The sequence below is a fragment of the Rattus rattus genome, chromosome 12 (genome assembly GCF_011064425.1).
Source record: "Rattus rattus isolate New Zealand chromosome 12, Rrattus_CSIRO_v1, whole genome shotgun sequence".
Taxonomy (NCBI): Eukaryota; Metazoa; Chordata; class Mammalia; order Rodentia; family Muridae; genus Rattus; species Rattus rattus.
Window position 1 is genome coordinate 48,650,978 of NC_046165.1, and position 19,026 is coordinate 48,670,003.

A 19,026-nucleotide genomic window follows, 5' to 3' on the forward strand; every position below is an offset into this window, starting at 1 on the left:
TAAATCCCCAACCCCTTCTTTGGCTTTTTAAGACAAGGTTTCTCTGTGTAGCCCCGTCTTGTCTGTCCTGGAACTCACTCTGTAGACCAGGTTGGCCTTGAACTCAAGAGATCCACCTGCCTTTGTCTCCTGAGTGGTGGAACTAAAAGCATGTGCCCAGCTAGAACTTTATTTTTTATACCATTAGATTTTTTTAAAAAAGATTTATTTATTTTATGTATATGAGTACACTGTCACTGTCTTCAGACACACCAGAAGTGGGTATCAGATCTCATTACAGATGGTTGTGAGCCACCATGTGGTTGCTGGGAATTGAACTCAGGGCCTCTGGAAGAGCAGTCAGTGCTCTTAACCACTGAGCCATTTCTCCAGCCCTAGATTTATAATTCCTATTTTGAGATACTTTTGTTGTTTGACTTTGACAAGTCTCTCATTTTGTGGCCCACACTGGCCTCCAATCCTCCCGCCTCAGTCTCCAAGCTGTAGAAATCCCTTTGTCTCTGCCTCCCTGATGATGTTATTACCAACATGAGCTGTCATACTCAGCTTTCTTGAGATAAATTTAGACTTCAGAAAGGCTCCAGAAATTGTATAAAGAGTTCAGGTGTGTCTTTCATCCAGTTTGCCTACTGTTATCATCTTAACTAACCATGCACAATCAAAGCTGGTGATTTAACATGGGCACAGCACCGCTGTCTAAATTACAAACTTTATTAAGATTCTATATTTTATTCTATAGTTTCTTCAAAATTATCCTTTCTTCTGTTCCAAGAATCAATCCAAGATACCACATTGCAATGAGAAGCCATTATTCATTAGTCTCCCCTATATAACAGCTCCTTGGCCATTCCTTGTTTTGTAGTACTTTGAAATTCTTTTAAAGATTGGCTTTTTATTTAAAAATTTTGTTTATATAATGTGTTTGTGTGTGCGCCACATATATGTGGGTAACCAGAGAGGCCAGAAGAGGGGTTTGGAGCTCCTGGAACTGAAGTTTCAGGTGATTGTGAGCTGCATGTTGTGGGGGCTGAGAGCTGAACTGGAGTCTTCTGAAAGATCAGCACATTCCCTAGCTGCTGAGCCATTTCTGATCTTTTTGAAGAATATTGTCAGTGTTTTGTAGGATGGGTATCCATTTATGATTCTTTTTTATGACTAGAATTAGGTTTGTATTTTTGGTAACAATGTCACAGGAGGAGTATCATGCTCTCAAAACATCAAGCCAGGAGCGTCTTCTGATGAAGAGCTGTTGAGTTGATCACATGGTCAAGGTTGTGTCTGCTATTATAAGTTGTTATTCCCTCAATTCCCCTCTTTTTATAAGTCAATCTTTTTTAAAAATATTTATTTATTATGTATACATCATACAGCTTTCTGCCTGCATGTATGCCTGCAGTCCAGAAGAGGGCATCAGATCTCAATATGGATGGTTGTGAGCCACCATGTGGTTGCTAGGAATTGAACTCAGGTCCTCTGGAAGAGCAGACAGTGCTCTTAACCTCTGAGCCATCTCTCCAGCCCTCAATCCCCCCTTTTTTGAGGTAAGGTCTTGCTATTAGCCTGGGTTGTTCCAATTTTCCTGCCTCAGCCTTCCAAGTACTGGGCTTTCAGGAGTGTATCATCATGCCTGGCTTCCTCCTTTTTATTGGTAAATATCTTTCGAAGATTACCTGGAACTATGCAAACTGCTTTTCTGGAACTTTTGCCAGTTCCTCAGTATCCACCCTTTTACCTTGTCTGCTACAATTATGACTGGGATGTCCCAGTGATGACTTTCGATTTTTCCCAACATTTTTTTTTTTTTTAAACTTTTGGTAAGGTTGAAGATTCTCTCTCTCTCTCTCTCTCTCTCTCTCTCTCTCTCTCTCTCTCTCTTACCCAATATTTGTTTATATTTATATATTCAATTTATATACTTACAAAGTATATTTATTCAATTAGGTAGGTTTGATCTATATTTTTTTTTAGCTGTTCAAATGTGTATCATGATTTAAATGGCAGAATAATTTTTGCAGTTTCATGTTTGGAACGACAGTTATTGACCAAGTTCTTCAATGTTAGGAATTTAGGGTTTTTTCCCCAGTTTTTTTGATATTATTGAGGCTTGATATGTATGTGTTTGAATTTGTGTTTCCACAAACTAGCTTTCTAACGAGGAAGTTGTATGTTTGAAAACTTTGTGCTCTTGGTTGCTATGTCAACATGGAAAGCACCCATAACCCATCAGACAGGAGAGAAGATCTTTGGAGTTCATCAATTCCCCTGTTGGATGACTTACAACTTGTTAGGAAAAAAAACAAACAAACAGAACACCCCATTACAGTAAAGTTACTGATATTGAAGAAGAGGCTTCCGGTAGGGACAAGCCTATTTCCGCCCATTCGAGTCTCCTATCCCTCTAGCCTGAGTTATATCCCAACCGGAAATGTTTATCCTCGGTCGAAAGCCACGTCTGTTCTGGCCTCGGTCCCGCCCCCACGCTAGGGAAGCGTTTCCGGGGTCAGGGCGCTCGGGCCCGCCCCGCCGCGGCTGCGGCGCTGGAAGCCCCGGTCCTCCCGGAAGTTCCCCGGCTCTGCCTGTCGGGCTCCCGTTCTGCGTTGCTGAGGGGCCCAGGGCGGCGGGGATGGCGGAGGCGTCGCTGCTGCTGCTGCCCGAGGCGGCGGCCGAGCGGGACGCTCGCGAGAAGCTGTCTCTCTGGGATCGGAGACCCGACTCGATAGCGCCGCTGACAGACAGGCAGACGGACTCGGTGCTGGAGCTAAAGGCGGCAGTGGAGAACCTGCCGGTGCCGGCCGAGGTGAGGCGAGGGCGTGGGTTGCTCCCGGCTTCCTGTCCTGTGCGGGGATCTGGCCAGTCCCGAGCCACCGTGGCGGATTCAGCGGGAGGGCCTACGTCTGTCCTGCTGTCAGCCTCGCATTGCTCGCGACCCCGGCTGGCCCTGCCAGGGTGCGTGGACGTCCACGCGAGGGCGTAGCCCTCCCCCAGCGGCGTGGGACGGTTGGCCTTAGCCTTGCTCCGGGCTTTTTGCTCCTGGTGGCCCCGTGTCACAGTGTCCTGGTGTCATAGGATGCCCTGCTCTCTATCAGCCTGGGGTGCTGTGCTGCGGAGTCCAGCTAGTCTGTGTTAACTGCATCCTGGAGTCATTTGGCTGGCTTCTCCCCAGGGACAGAGGGGCACTTGGTGGGCATCAGAACTGGTCCCGAGTAACAGTTTCATCCATCACACACCAAGCTGTGAACTCTTGCTGTAGGTTATGAAGATGAGATTTGTTTTAACCTATAGCAAAGCAATAAAAAGAATTATTTTTACAAGTTGACTCAGTTATTAAGTAGCGCTTTGGGTTTTGGTGTCAACAGTTTTCTAGTTACCAGTGGGACAGTATATATGTTACTGTTTGTGTGATTCAGTGTAGTTATAATGGTAAGAGTACTTCTTTTGGATTGTTTATGTGTTTGACAGGCTCTTCTGGTTTCGAGTCCGAAGTTTGGGTTATTTTATCAGTGGAGGTTATTTTTGATGTTGGAAACATTCATTTCCATACGATTCGGAATTCTTCCCAAATGCAGATTGGATTTGCCATCTTCACCTCTGCCCTCACACTTTAGAGGTGTGATTAGAAGCGTTGTCTGCACCTTTGTGTGCTGTGCTGTAATGATAGGTGTTCTTAGGTGTGTTTCTCTGCCCACCTCCAGGATGTCATACAGGAAATAGACCTAAGTAAACTAAGGAGCAGGTGGGAAGTTCTTTGATCTGGCTATGTTTTATGTTCTGGATTATAAGTGGGTGTGGTGTGTGTGTGTGTGTGTGTGTGTGTGTGTGTGAGAGAGAGAGAGAGAGAGAGAGAGTGTGTGTGTTTGTCAGAGAGAGAGAGAGAGTGTGTGTGTGTTTGTCAGAGAGAGAGAGAGAGAGAGAGAGAGAGAGAGAGAGAGAGAGAGAGAGAGAGAGAGTCTGTGTTTTACTGGGGACTAAACTGAGGATCTTGGTATTGTTGGGTAAATGCTATGCTAGAGATTTACATCCTCAGCCCAGAAACTGGTTTATGTGTTTCCCAGTCTGTTTATAATTTTTGTGCCCCATTACTGAAACTGGTGTCTAGACTTCATAGAACCAGGGTGTGAGACGTATACTACAGGAAACTTTATCATTACTGCCAAGGGTTATGAACTAAGTTTTCATCTTTATTGAGTGTGCAGAGGGTTGAAAGTAAAAAGGCATCTCACTAGTTTACACTTTCCTTCCTTAGTTATGCCCCAATACTTACCATTAGTTCATACTGCCATTTAACGCACATTGCCACATGCCTATGCTGGGGTAGGGATTAGGGATAGAAACGAAAATGGGGAATAAAGTAGGGTGGTGGGGTCAGAATAGATGAGGCATGTCCTTTTATGGGAGGTCGAAAAGTAAGGGCAGACCTAAAGGTGAAGGGAAGGCCTTGTACAGAAAGTGACAGCCTCGGGTGAGAACTGACATGCACCCGTGAAGCCAGCCCCGAGAAGGCTGGGTCCATAATGTCGTAGCTGGAAGAAAAAGAAGAGGCAGGTCCTGGGGAGAGGATGGACTTAACAAGTCCAGGTATTTGGGGAGGTCTCAGAATTATCAGGAAAGCGCTGTTTACACCATCTCTGGGATCTCTTCTCCCTGTACTGAAGTGATCTGTGTCTGATGGGATGACTGGGATTCACCCATCCCCCTTACCATGCCTTTAACATTACTGTTGGGAAAGAGTGCATCAGTATTAATTTATCTAACTAGCATATTCCCATAGACTTCTCTGTAGTGCTTCATATTTTCATAAAATAAATTATTTCATAATGGTTGGAACTGGGATGGTTTAGTGGTTTAGCTGGTGTTCAGCTTCAGCAGATGCTCAGTGAACATCATGAAGATGTCTTTAGAAAGCAGCTTTCTTACTTCTAAAAAGAGCACTCTTAGGGCTGGGGGCTGGAGAGATGGCCCAAGGTTAAAAGCACCTACAGCCCTTGCAGAAGATCCAGGTTCAATTCCTAGCACTTTCCTGGTAGCTTACAATATACCCATAAACCAGTTCTCTTGACCTCTGGGCACTACGCATGCATGTGGTACAAATACATACACACAGGCAAAACACTCACATATAAAATGAGTACGTGGGGTTGGGGATTTGGCTCAGTGGTAGAGCACTTGCCTAGGAAGCGCAAGGTCCTGGGTTCAGTCCTCAGCCCCTGAAAAAAAAAAAAAAAAAAAAAAAATGTTAAAATGAGTACGTCTAAAAAACATTCCTTATCTTGAAAAGTTGACTTTTTTTTAAAAAAGGAGGTATGTGTGTGTGTGTGTGTGTGTGTGTGTGTATGTGTGTTTAGATAAAATAAAAATAATTTGCAGTAGACTTCTTGTAGTTGAAGCAAAAATTTTTTATAACAGCAAGAATCTTTTTCTTTCTGCTAACTAGTGCTTGTTAAAGTGCTAAAATAATTATTTTGAAATCTACCTGTAATTTACTGTCATAACTTGTTTTCTTGTTGGTATGTGACCTTGGGCATGATAATTAACTTGATATGTTTCCATTTATTTATTTTTTTGTTATAGAGATTTATCGCATGGGGAGTTGTGAGTGTAAAGGCACTCGTGTACACAAAGGGCGCGCAGGGCGTGCTTCTTGCTAACAGTGCATTATTCATGTGATCTTTTTTCAACAATGAATATTTTAAAAGAACAGATTAGAATCTTGAGCTAGTAGAGGTGTCAGTAAGACTGAAGATGAGAAAAAAGGCTTGGTACCTTGGAAGGTTCTGAGACTCCAGCCTCAAGGATCTGCCCCATCTAAACAGAGCCTGTTGTCAGTTCAACTGGGGGATGGATCGGCCAGATTGACTCTAAAGTCACTTTCTCTGGTTCAGGATTTCCCAAAAAAGGTTTATGAGAAGAAGGGACGTTTGTCTTTTCCTGGACAGCTAAGATGGTGAGGCTGTGCTCTGTGGTTTGTCATAGTGTGGATGATTTAATGTGCTCATGGCCACAGGCATAATAAGCTGCAGCTTCCCAACATGTCAGCCAAAGTGTGTGCTCCTGCCCGTGACGGTGTGTGTGCTCTGTCCTGAAGCCAAGGCACTGCATGGAGGGGGGCTCTGAGAAGTCACAGGTGGCAAGCTGGGGACACTGCCACTCCCCCTTCTGACTGGCCACTCTAGTTCAGCTATTTTGTGAAAAGAACTTAGTGGGACATAGGTACCCAAAGGGATAATTTTCTCTTATGCTGCTAAAAGCAAGTTGTTTTGTTCTTTAAGATACTATTTCTTTCTTCCCTTCCTTCTTTCTTTCTTTTTTTAAAGATTTATTTCTTTATTTTATGTATATGAATATACTGTAGCTGTCTTCAGACTCCAGAAGAGGGCATTGGATCCTATTACAGATGGTTGTGAGTCACCATGTGGGTGCTGGGAATTGAACTCAGGACCTCTGGAAGAGCAGTCAGTGCTCTTAACCGCTGAGCCATCTCTCCAGCCTGAGACACTATGTCTTTAAGGTAGTTGCATTATAATTTCCCTCCTACTTAATTTGAGAGAAAATAGTTTCTTGTTAGTAAAAGAAAGGGACCAGGGGGAGCCTCTTGCTTCTGATATTTAAAGGTTTTTATTTTATTTTTATTTATTTTTAATTTTTGTTTTTCATGACGGGTTTCTCTGTCTAGTTCTGGCTGTCCTGAAACACAGAAATCTGCCTGCCTCTGTCTCCTGAGTGCTGGGATTAAAGGTGTGTGCCACCTGCCTAGCTGTAGATTTTATTTTTAAGTGTGTGTGTGTGTGTGTCTGTCTGTCTGTCTGTCTGTCTGCCAATAGAGGCCAGCAGAGGGCTCCGGAGTCCCCGGAGTCCCTAGAGCTTGAGTTACAGGTGTGTGAACCACCTGGGATGGGTGCTGGGACCTGAACTGGCATCCTTAACTGCTGGGCCATTTCTCCAGCCCCATAATTCAAGGTTTTATGACTGAAAATTAATATCTGTGCTTGAAGTAATCAAATTGAGTGATTTTGCCTGGTCATATTTATTTGTGATTAGATTATAGAATGTATCTGGACATCTTGAGCAGTTTTTCACAGATCCTGAGTTTTATGTGGTAAAGTAATTTAGAAAATAACTTTTTTTTGTCTTGTTTTTGTTTATAATAAACTGAGCACATGTGTATGACCCCCTTGGACTCATTTGAAATGGCAGATATTAATGTATAGTACACTTTTAAAAAAAATACAAAGACTTAACCAAGCAAGATCTAAATAGGAATTTTGATAGTCTAAAATAGTTGGGAGTTTCGTGTTGTCAGGTCTAACCTCCGTTTCAGGCAGGTTCTTTGCCCCTGGGCCCTGAGGTGGGCCTTTACCGTTGAGACCGTCTCTTCAGTAGTGGAGGCAGACTCTGTGTGCTTGTTTTTGTCTGTTGTCCAGGTGGGAATTTTTTCTTTTCCCTTCTCCATCCTAAAATGGGATGCTGGATTCTATGACTGACCTCTCCCCCCACGGTGCTTGCTCACTGGGGAGAAGGGTGTGGGCGGGGCTTTGTGCCCTGCTTTCCCACGTAGTACCAGCCACTCATGTCTTCCAGGTCTGTACTACCTTGTTGTCATGCTTTCTCAGACGATCTAGTGGAGGACCTGTGAGTGGGTGTGGATTGTGAATGCGTCCTAAGTCAGTGGCTTCCAGGTGCTTCCATTGCCTTGCAGAACAGACAGTGAGAGAGTCTTTTTTAGCCATTCGCTTATCCTTCCCTTTCCTCTTTCTCCACCATCTCTGGAAATGTCATCTTCCCCTGGTGTGATTTATTTTATGTGTGTGAGTGCTTTGCCTGCATGTATGTATCTGTTCCATGCTTGTGCTTGGTGCCTAGGAGGCCAGAAAAGGGATCAGATCAGCTGGAATTGGAACTATGACTGGCTGTGAGCTGCCTGTGGACACTGGGAATGGAGGCCGGATCCTCTGCAAGAGCAACAAGTGCTTGCAACCCCTAAGCCATCCCCTCAGCCTTTCCCCTGGGGCTTAATTTACATGGTTATCCTGCAGTTTGACCTGTATATAAGAATGCTTAGGCTTGCTGGCAAGATGACTCAGTGAGTAAAAAAGTCTTCGTGATTAAGCTGATTGAACCTGAGTTCATCTGTGGTACCCATCTGGTGGAAGAAGAGAACTGACTTCTTAAATTGTCCTCTTGACATGCATGGGAGGTCACACACAGATGATAAATAAATGTAATAAAAGAGTTCAAAAGAACGCATAGGTCTTTGTAAATTATTTGCAGGTTTGTGTGCAAGCAACCTGCGTTTTGGTGTATTTATTCAGGTGTGGGCCTGTATGTTTACTGGGATGTTTGTGAATCTGAGCTGGATGCATTCTTCCCCTTTACTTCTTATGTAACCGATCTGTCGATACAGGGCTGACTTATACTGCTAATGTGGTACTGCAAAGGCAACTTAGTGACTATTCTGTTCCCAAAACACAGTGTAGGTTGGGACCACTACATTTAGTCCGTTGTTGCTTCTAAGTAGAATAATACAGAACTATGGTCACTATGAGGAGGAATAATGAAAACTTGTAATGTCAGTAGCTCAGCTTTATTGAGTATTTATATTGGCAGGCCTTACGTGTTGTCATGAGGTATGTGCGTGCCGTCCTTTCTCTATGGAGACAGCTCCTCATTGGTTAATTGCGTTGGCTCTATGGTGCAGGTGTTGTTTATCTCAGTCACAGTTCTGTCTTCAGAATCCCTAATGGCAGCTCACAGCTGCTGATGACACTTCAGACTCAAGGTAGATTTTGTGGAGTTTGAGAACCTTAACTTGCTGGGCCACAGTACTTTTATATCAGGGATTAAGCAACTTTTCAGCAAGAGTTTATATACATTGTGATATCCTGAGAAGACATTTGTGTTTGTCTAGGACCCTTCCTGCTCCTGAGTCTGACCCGTATGTGTACGAGGACCTTCCTGATCATGTTTGCCAGCACTTGAAGTAGCCAGTGCTTTCTTCTTTGGTCCTCACAGTAGTCTTGGTGTGCCCACTGGCTCTGTATGTGATAAGAGCAGAAATTGAGGAATAGAATCATTAATTTCTCCAATGCCACCAGCTTGTACATCATCATGAGGCTTTAATAAACTATGCTTTACTGTAGTGTGTTACCATGTGTGTATAGACCAATGTGAACACAAATGTAGCTTCCCCATCAAAGACTGCCTTCTAGATTAGTAGTGGGTATTTGTGCATCTGGTTTACTTTGAGCTTTTTTTTTTTCCCCCGGAGCTGAGGACTGAACCCAGGGCCTTGCGCTTGCTAGGCAAGTGCTCTACCACTGAGCTAAATCCCCAACTACTTTGAGCTTTAAAGAAGAAGCCCTATCTTCAGATGAGCGTCTGCATTCAGAAAGATGAAAACAGTTTCCTAAGGCCTTGAGTCATGTCTTAGTTGGAAAACTTTAAATGCCATGAGCTTAGCACTAGAATTGAACCTAATAGTAGGCCCTGTTGCTTACCCTGTAATCTGCTTCCAGTTTCTTTTAGGTCTAAAAGCACGTTGTCTGGTTTGGGACTTCAGGTAAATTAATACCAGAGTCGAAATGTGTTAGTAGTGGGAGCGAGAATGCTGTATTGGAGTTTCAGGGAAGCCTCATGCCTGCCGTTCTTTTGGAACTGATAAAAGCTGGGAGATTCTTTCTAGTCTCTTCTCTGTTGTTGAATCTCACAGTACAGCAGTGGAGGTGAGGTATACTGTACCATGGATGGGGGTGGTAGGAAGAGGCAGCTTGTGGGTTACTGATTGTGACTTGTTAATTCTGTTGGTTGGGCAGGCCTTTGTGTTAGATCCTGTAGAGAACACACTACTTACAACAGCACACAAGCTTTCCTTTTGTCTAGTGGTAGTTTAGAGAGGTTCACATGAGAAAATGTGTGTGGTTCCACATAGATTCCTCCCCACTGTTTAGAAGCTGACTCAACAGTAAGACCTTGCTCCTGAGGGACACTGGCGTCCTCCTTACATCTTACAAGCAGCATCTATCCTGAAGAGATGTTAGTATTGTGTGCCATTTTCTTTGTTTTTAAAGACAGGGTTTCTCTGTGTAACCTTGGCTGTCTTGGAACTTGCTCTGTAGACCGAGCAAGCTGGCCTGCCTCAAACTCACAGGGATCTGCCTGTCTCTGCCTCCTGTGTGCAGGATTAAAGGTATGCGCTACCACTGCCGGGCAAAATTTCCTGATCTCAGAGAATTTAAAGGAAATATTCTGTTCTTTTTAAAACAAGATAGGAACAATTGCATTGACTTAGAGTTCAAGTTAAATATCTTGTGGCTTTCTTTTTCAAGCTCCCAATTGAAGATGTATGCAGTTTAGCATCCCAGTTGCTGCCCATTGAGCTGACTGCTGTAGTGCCTGAATCTACAGAAGACGTCCTCTTAAAGGGCTTCACATCTTTAGGAATGGAAGAAGAAAGAATTGAGACTGCCCAGCAGGTAAATGGTACCATCTTTTCTGGGGACATTGGATTATTCTTGGTGTCTCAAGACAGGCTGAAGTAAGAGGGCAGTGCAGGCATAATTCACTTGTATCGGGGCTACGTATCTCCTAGGGTATCTGAACATGGCCGAACACTTGCAGATGACAACATGATATCAAAGCTTAAACACCCCGAAGGGCACTAGCGTCAACAGTCTTGTTAGTTTTGAGTGTTTTTTAAGTGACCTTATTGCCTATCTTAGTTAGGGTTTTATTTCTGTGAAGGGACACCATGACCTGGCAACTCCTGTAAAGGAAGGTATTTGTTTGGGACTGGCTTACAGTTTCAGTTTAGTCTGTCATTGTCATAGCATGTCACAGGCAGACATGGTGCTGGAGAAGGAGCTGGCAGTTCTATATCTGGATCGGCAGGCAGAAGAGAGATACACTGGGCTTGGCTTGAGGGTCCGAAGCTGCAGAACCCACCCCCAGAGACACACTTCTAACAAAGCCACACCTACTAAAACAAGGCCACACATCCTAATATGCCACTCCCTGGTGACCAAGCATTCACATCTATGTGTCTGTGGAGGCTGTTCTCATTCAGACCGCAGCATTGCCCAATTATATTGGCAATAGATAAAGAAGCATAAGGTCTAGAATAACCTCCCAGGGCTGGAGAGATGGCTTAGTGGTTAAGAGCACTGGCTGCTCTTTCAGGGGTTCCAGGTTTGATTCCTAGCATCCACACTGGACTGCTCACAACTGTTTTAACTCCAGTTCCAGGGGATCTGATGCCCTCTTCTCACATTTGCAGGATAACACACACAGGCAAAGCATTCATACTGATTTTAAAAAAAAATTAGAGATAATAAATCATTATAAAATATGTACATACATCTAGATACACAAAAATCCTTCTCTACTTGTTTTAAAAATCTAAATGTTTTCTTTAGATGAAATTTTATAATTATTTACAGTAATTTAGCATTCATTTGGCATTTCCTTTTGCTAATTACAAACTTAAATGTGTAGTAGTTTATATAGATCTTCTCCTGTTTATTCTTTCTGACTTGGTAAGAGTTAGAGCTATCTATGCCTATACCACCCCGACCATACTGGATCTCCTCTGATCCTGGGAGCTATGCAGGCTTGAGTCTGGTTAGTAGTTGAGGAGAGTTAGAGCTCATTGAGACAAGAGGATCACCAGTTCGAGGCCAGCCTGGATATATAGCAAGTTCAAGGGCATCCTGGGCTACATAGTGATGCTGTGTCTTTAAAACCAAAACAAAGACAAAAAATGCGTTAAAGCAGAGGCATTTTCAAATGAAACATAAGCAGATATACTGAATTGCATGCGTTGTGAGTCATGAGAGGCAGCGAAACAAAGCAAAGGAGAGCTCTTGCTGTGGTTAGGCCAACCTTCTTGTGCTCCTGTTGGAGAGTTAGCCTGACCTTCATCTGCCTCTGCTGTAGTTAGGCTGACCTATGCCTGCTCTTGCTGGAGTTAGGCCTACTCACATCTGCTCCTGCTCTGTAGTCAGACTACCAGCTGGAGTTAGGCTGACTCACGTCTGCAAGTCAGCTCTGTTACTTAGCATCATTGTAAGGTTTGGCAAATTATTTGCCTTTTCAGGCCTTTAGTTTCTGAGTCTATTAACTGAGGATGATATACCTATCTGCCATGGTTTTAGGAGAATTAAATAACACATGCAAATACAGTGTGTAGCAAGCACACAGTGAATGCTTGGAAACTGTTAGCCAACGTAGATGAAAAGCCTGTATCCTCTTGACATTGACTCCCACTTTGAGAACTGGCGAAGGTGGCTTTGAACGATGTTGTGAATGTTATTGGACTGTTTGATGGCTGTTTGAAGCCATCATTGTTTTCCTTTCCACATCCTCTTAGTGTGTACAAAATAGAAGGTTTCAGCATGGCCCTTTGATTTGATGCTACTGTACTGTGCTCTCCCCTCACTGCCCTCCCCAGCCTGCTCCACTCTTGCCCACCCTTCTCTCTCCCTTCTCTCCTTTCACAGAAGTTCCCCTTCTGTGAATCAAAACCTGTATTAAATTCACACTTGTACACTCTTTTTTAAAAGTTTGAAGTATCTGATATGTTGGTTATGATTTATATATGATAAAATTTGCTCACTTTAAGTGTCAGCCAGATACGTTTGGAGAGTGTATATCCTGGTATAACTATTTCTATCAAAAAGTTAACCTGCTATGAACCTATTTTTGTTTTTGTGTTCAAGACAGGATCTTGTGTAGTACAAGCTGGCTTTGTATTCCTGATGTAGTCCAAACTGGCTTTGAACTCTTGATCTTTCGGTCTCTACTTCCCAAGTGTTCTAATTACAGGTGTGTGCCAATATACTTGGCTAAAGTAGAAAACAATTTTATCATCACCCTGCCACATGAATTTGCAAATTTCTCAAGTAAATTAACTTTCTTACTTGTTTTGTTTTTCTTTTCTGTTTTCCCCTCCCCTCTCTTCCCCAGTGTATCCCAGGCTGGCTTTGAACTCACGATCCTCTTGCTTCAGCTTTCTGAGTGTTGCTATTGTAGGCATGTATGACCACCGCCAGATTTGTATCTATTTTCAAATAATGGATAATTTCTTATAACATTGGTATAGGGCAGATGAAACCTTAAGTCTATATTCTCTTTCACTTTCCCTTTTTATGTTACGTGTGTGCATGTACTGCCTGTATGCATGTCTGCATACCAGTTACCTGTCTGGTGCCCTCAGTAGCCAGAAGAAGGGGTTGGATTCCTTGAAACTAGAGTTATAACAGTTGTGAGCTATCATGTGGGTTCTGGGAATTGAATCAGGTCATCTGGAAGAACAACCAGTGCTCTTGACCACTGGGCTATCCCCAAAGTCAATATTTTTAATTTACTATGTGATTTTCAAGTTTATAGTCTCACCATTCTTATTTGGTAACATTGATATTAATATTTACCCAACACCCTATACTAATTCTTCAAATTTGGCAAACTAAGAGCCAGGTACTAGTTCCTTAAGAAAAAACATTTATTTTTTATATGTGTCTTTAATACTGCTCTTTACTTGACTCTGGAAATGAAAATGCTTTTCATATCTTTTGCTTTTCCTGGCATATAGATGTTAGATGTTTAACAAAGCTCAAAGCTAATTATTAGTGGCTGAGCCCTATAAATAAGAATCTATTAGGTAATGCCTGCCCTTGACTTGTATTCTACCATGTAATTAGTTTCCATTTATGCGTTTTAGTTTGGTTGATGGAATAATCCTCTTTATTTTCCAGTTTTTCTCATGGTTTGCAAAGCTGCAAACTCAAATGGATCAGGATGAAGGAACTAAATATAGGTATGTGTGGGTCCTTTGTTTGTTGAATATCCTGATTTTTACATCATAGTCATCTCAAGTTATCAGAACAACCTAACAGTTAAGATTTTCCTCAAGACTGGCCAGGGCGGGGATTGTGATTATAAATGATTTAAGACAAAGAACTGCAGAAAGGACATGGATCAAGAAGTTAGGTGGGATTCTCTGAGGTATTTCATGTGTCAGGAGAAGCGTCCATGGAAGGAAGACCTTAATGATGGCCATTCAGACTGAGTATGCTAGTGTATGCTGCGAGCAGGGGAGGGAGGGCACCAGGTGGCGTCTCTCTTGAGCTTAGATTATGGGTTCTGCATTTGTGTTCAGTTAACATTTATTCACAGCCTTCGCTGCTGTTGTTTTGTTTTTGTTTTTTCAAGACAGAGTCTCCCTCTTAGACCTCACTTATGTAGACCTCACTTATGTAGACCAGGCTGGCTTTGGACTCACAGAGATTTGCCTGTCTCTGCCTCCCAAGTGGTGGGAGTAAAGATGTGCACCACTGTGTTTGGTGTATTCACGGCTGCTACTGATAGGCAATGTTAGGGATGTATAATCCCACTTTATCCATAGCCAGTCATCAAGAAACGTTACCATCCCCATTTTACAAGTGGCCAGACTGAGACTTGGACACTAATTGCCATTTGGGCTTAGATAAAATGCAGTTTGGACCAGTGTCTTCTTCTTTTTTTTTTTTTTTGGTTCTTTTTTTCGGAGCTGGGGACCGAACCCAGGGCCTTGCGCTTCCTAGGTAAGCGCTCTACCACTGAGCTAAATCCCCAACCCGGACCAGTGTCTTCTAGTCTCAAATTCAGAATTCTTTTCACATCACGTGTGTGGCTTTTGAAGGTGGCAGTTATCTGAAGAAGTAGCCTCCTTGCTGCCTTGGGATGTCCTAGTGTCCCATCTTTGGAGGTTGACACCAGTGATTTATTGACTTACATGCAAGAAACCAGGTCGCGGCTCCATGACGAATTCCTTTTGTTGCTTGTGTTGTCAGCGATTCATCTTCCTCAGCACTGAAATAGTTTATGGGCTAGCTTCTCTGTGGTTCTGAGTGTTACACATTTACAGTGGGCCAGATTTTCCACCCGATAGTTATGCTTTTAGAAAAGACAAAACCTTATTGTTATTGACTATGCTGATTGGGGGAAAATATTATTGCCAATCCCCTCTTGGTTCTGTTTTCTAGACAGATGAGGGATTACTTGTCTGGGTTTCAGGAACAGTGTGATGCTATACTGAGTGACGTGAACAGTGCTCTTCAGCACCTGGAGTCCCTGCAGAAACAGTATCTGTTTGTGTCCAACAAGACAGGAACGCTTCACGAAGCCTGTGAACAGCTCCTAAAAGAGCAGGTAATTGGGAGTCGGGAAAGAGAGAGGGTCGGTGAGCATTTTAAATAGATGGATGCTATTTAACCATAGTTTTCCTAACTTCTCTGGGTAGATCATGAAGCTTGCTCTCTATGAGACTGCTAAACATGCAGATTGCTGTGAAGGGAGCAGAGCCAGAGGCAGACTTCCTTGTTCTGATCGTCTAGGTGCAGTTACAGAGTGTACTGGTTATTTTGTTCTGTCCTCACTACTGACATTTTCAGATACGCAGAGTGATTGCAGTAATGGTGGGTTTTGTTTGTAATTGTCTGCCTGAGGAGTACAGGAGGAGACTTAAACCTGTGAGTGCAGCTAGACCACTGAAGCTACTGTATTTCAGAGTTTTCTCTGTAGTTTTTCTGTGTTTTTAGAAGATAGGCACTTGTTTTATAATTGTAGTCTCTTCTTGTTTGTTGATGGGTGCAGAAATTCTTGAGCATGATTCTGAAGTCATACCTGATTTAAACTTAAATGTTAAATATAAATCTATTCAAAGTAATTTTAACATTAGGGTACTGATTTCATGTATTTTTATAATAATTGATTTTTCTCTTTAAAATGTGAGTCGGAACTTGCTGATCTTGCTGAGCACATCCAACAGAAGCTGTCTTATTTTAATGAGTTGGAGACCATTAACACAGTAAGTGCTTTGTGTCTTTGGTAAAGTTAGTGATATCTTATTTTGTATTTCCCTTTTTAGTAATCCTCAAGCATATAAAGTGATACTTGAACTTAACGGTTGGTCACGGATGTAGTTTCTGATTTAAGAAGTGGATATATCATTATCAGTTTAGAATTTTCCGTATGTGATTTAAATAGTTTTCTTAAATTGTATTATTGTGATTGGATCTCTTGTTGATTACCTGTTCTAGAATTTTCCTTGTAAGCTGTGAAAATTAGGACAGTAAATGCCCAGCTTTAAATGAATTTCTATAATCCTGTCCACACGTTTTTAATCCAGTTCTCATGCTCAGTTTGAGGATCCATGTAGTCCTCATAAAGCAGATAATACTGCTTCTGAGTAAGGTGTATTTCCATGTTTCTGACTGTAAGTTAGTCATAGCTATTCATACATCATATGACTAAGTTATTAAAGTAACTGTAATTACTGTAGTCTAATATTAAAGACATAAAAGTAAGGTGGGCAGCCATTTAGATGCTGGATGCTGTGTGAATCGGCTCATTGGCAAATCACCTTAGTATCAAGAAAGAATAAATGGCTAGTAATATTTGGTTTTTTCTTTTTTTTTCCTGTGCTGGAAATTGAACTCAGTGTCCCATGAACCTGCCTGCAAGTGCTATGACTGCTAGTTAATTCTTAACCGTAAGAACGTGGTCCGGGACCAAATGCAGGCATGTGGTAAAGTGATAGGAAGTGGGACACTGGGTCTGAGATGTAGAATTCAGTTTAGCATTGCACAGTGGGTCTCTTTCCTGGATGTACGTACGTAGGTGTTTATTCTGTACTAGGTTGACACTAGGTTGTTGTACATGGACTACAGTTGGGTATTTTAGTGATCGTTCAAGGCCTTTTATTAGACTAAAAGTACACTACTTAAAATACGTTAATTCTAGTTGATAATTTTCAATGTTTACTTTTTTGTTGTTAATTGGTTGTTCCTTTTCCTTCTATTTGAAGAAATTGAATTCTCCGACGTTGTCTGTGAATAGTGAAGGATTTATCCCTATGCTGGCCAAGTTAGATGATTGTATAACATATATTTCATCTCATGTAAGTCATATTTTTATGTTTTAAAAAATATTAACAATTCTACTATATCTCTTAGGCTATACAGTAATTTTTTTCCCAGTGGGAAAAATATAGTCAGCTCTCTCTATAGCTTTCTCCTGTGTGAATTCAACCATTTGTGCATTGCCAAGATTAAAAAAAGAACTTTTGTTTGTACTAAATGTGTACAGCCTATTTTCCTTGTTTTCATTATTCCCTTTTTTTGAAAGGTACAGCATAATAGCTGTCCCATGGCGTTTATGTTATGCAAGTCTGCTAAGAAACTAGGGGACTATGTAAAGTATAAGGAAGGGTGGATATCTGGTATATAAAACTTATGCTCCGTTTTATTCATGGTGTCTGAGTATCTGCTTGTCTTTTGGGGAGGGTCTTAGAACTAGTGCTGTCTGAATATTGAGGGATGATTATATGTCTGTAACAAGCTGAAGAAAAACAAGTGTGATTTTGTTGCTGTTCTTTGTGGTATACACAGTACTTTTGGCTTCTGAGAATTCCAGGGCTGGAAGAGATCCTCACTGATTCAGCCTTATCCTACTTAAAGGATGCGATCTTTTCCTGTGTTCATTTGTGGATGTGCAAGATAGGATACTCTTGGAGATAGATTACTTGGGTGGGGGTGCAGGCGATGCCCAGAAGGACGAGTCCTTTTCATTTTATCCCTGTCTCAATCCGACAAGGATTTCCTGATGCTCTTAGTTCTGCTAACTCTGTTTTGTTTCTAGTAGGGTCAAAGTTCAGGGGTCACTGACATTTAATTGCTTATAAATGCAAATGCTGACTGAGCCCCAAGTCATCATTCAAGTAGTTTTCTTACAGAGCTAATAATCTGCAGAACTTCACGTTTGCTTTGCATAGAGAGCACCTTGGTTGTCATTGACAGTTTGCTAATTGTTAATATTTATTTCTTTTGTAAATTTCCTTGTTTTGCAGCCTAATTTTAAAGATTATCCTGTATACTTACTGAAGTTTAAACAATGTCTTTCTAAAGCTTTGCACCTCATGAAGACATATACTGTGAACACACTGCAGACTCTCACAAATCAGTTACTAAAAAGGGTGAGTTAATTGAGCCTAATGTCAGCTTGGTTTTTATTTCTGATATATTTGCCTTCCATAATCTTTATCTGAATTAGTACTGTATAATTAAGTAAGAATCTGTGCTGTAGGTTTTAAGATAGAGAAGTATGGCCACATCCTATTTAGCTCAGCTGGTAGAGCCCTTGCCTGGTATTATAAAGTCTGCTTTCAACCCCTAGCACCAGGGGGGGAAATTAGAATGAGAATTCTTTTTAATTATTCACCATTTAAACTCACTCACTTTTACCATTTTTGATTTATTTTGTGCCAATATTTTAATGGAAAGCTAAAATGAATGGTTCAGGGAAGAAATAGCTTACATTTCGTTTTACAGTTTATCAACTAGTGTTGGGTTCTACTCATAGTTCTTGGACTTTTGCCCTCAGAATCCATGGCTTTGTCCATGGATAACTGTTACAGTGCTCTGACTGCACCACGGCCTTGGACTCACCAGGGAGGCACACTGACTTATACATTCAGCCCATGGGGGTTGAGACAGGGATCACTGTGTTGCCAGCCTGGGCTTGAACTTCTGGTCTTCTTGCATGCGTCTGGGATGCTGGGGTTACAGACATTTACCACCATACCGGGCAACAGCCTTATGCCTATTGAGACATCCTCACGCTTGGTATTGTATTAGAGAATGCAGGGTGGGAAAGAGCTCACGAGGTCCTGCTGCCAAGGTGGTTTAGAAATAATAACTAGTAAAAATGACGAGAAAACTAGTTACGAGTTACTAGGTAGAAAAGTAGCACACACTGACCAGGTAGAAAATAAGAGTGGTACTGCCTAGGATGGCCACTGAATAGATTTTCTCACAGGAAAACAAAGCCGCAAAGGCTGTATTTGATTTCTTAAGCTCACTTTTCAGTTGGACATACCTATGACCTACGCTGCTTGGGGGACGGAGGCAGGAGGATAAGTGGTTCAAGGCTAAGTCTGTATAACTAACTCAGTGAGACCTGTCACGTGGCAAAGTAAAAGGAAAGGAAACTAAAGATAGG

The 19,026-nt window shown here is 42.0% G+C and overlaps 1 protein-coding gene across 1 annotated transcript in view; it reads left to right on the top strand.

Moving 5' to 3' along the window:
* The first annotated feature begins 2,496 nt into the window (after window positions 1-2,496).
* Window positions 2,497-19,026, top strand: part of Cog3 (component of oligomeric golgi complex 3) — a 50,658-nt gene continuing 34,128 nt past the window's right edge. Inside the window, 7 exon segments of the mRNA XM_032918381.1 lie at window positions 2,497-2,797; window positions 10,320-10,466; window positions 13,743-13,804; window positions 15,012-15,177; window positions 15,761-15,835; window positions 16,835-16,927; window positions 17,876-18,001. Coding sequence (XP_032774272.1) covers window positions 2,624-2,797; window positions 10,320-10,466; window positions 13,743-13,804; window positions 15,012-15,177; window positions 15,761-15,835; window positions 16,835-16,927; window positions 17,876-18,001 — 843 coding nt within the window. The 5' untranslated portion in view covers window positions 2,497-2,623.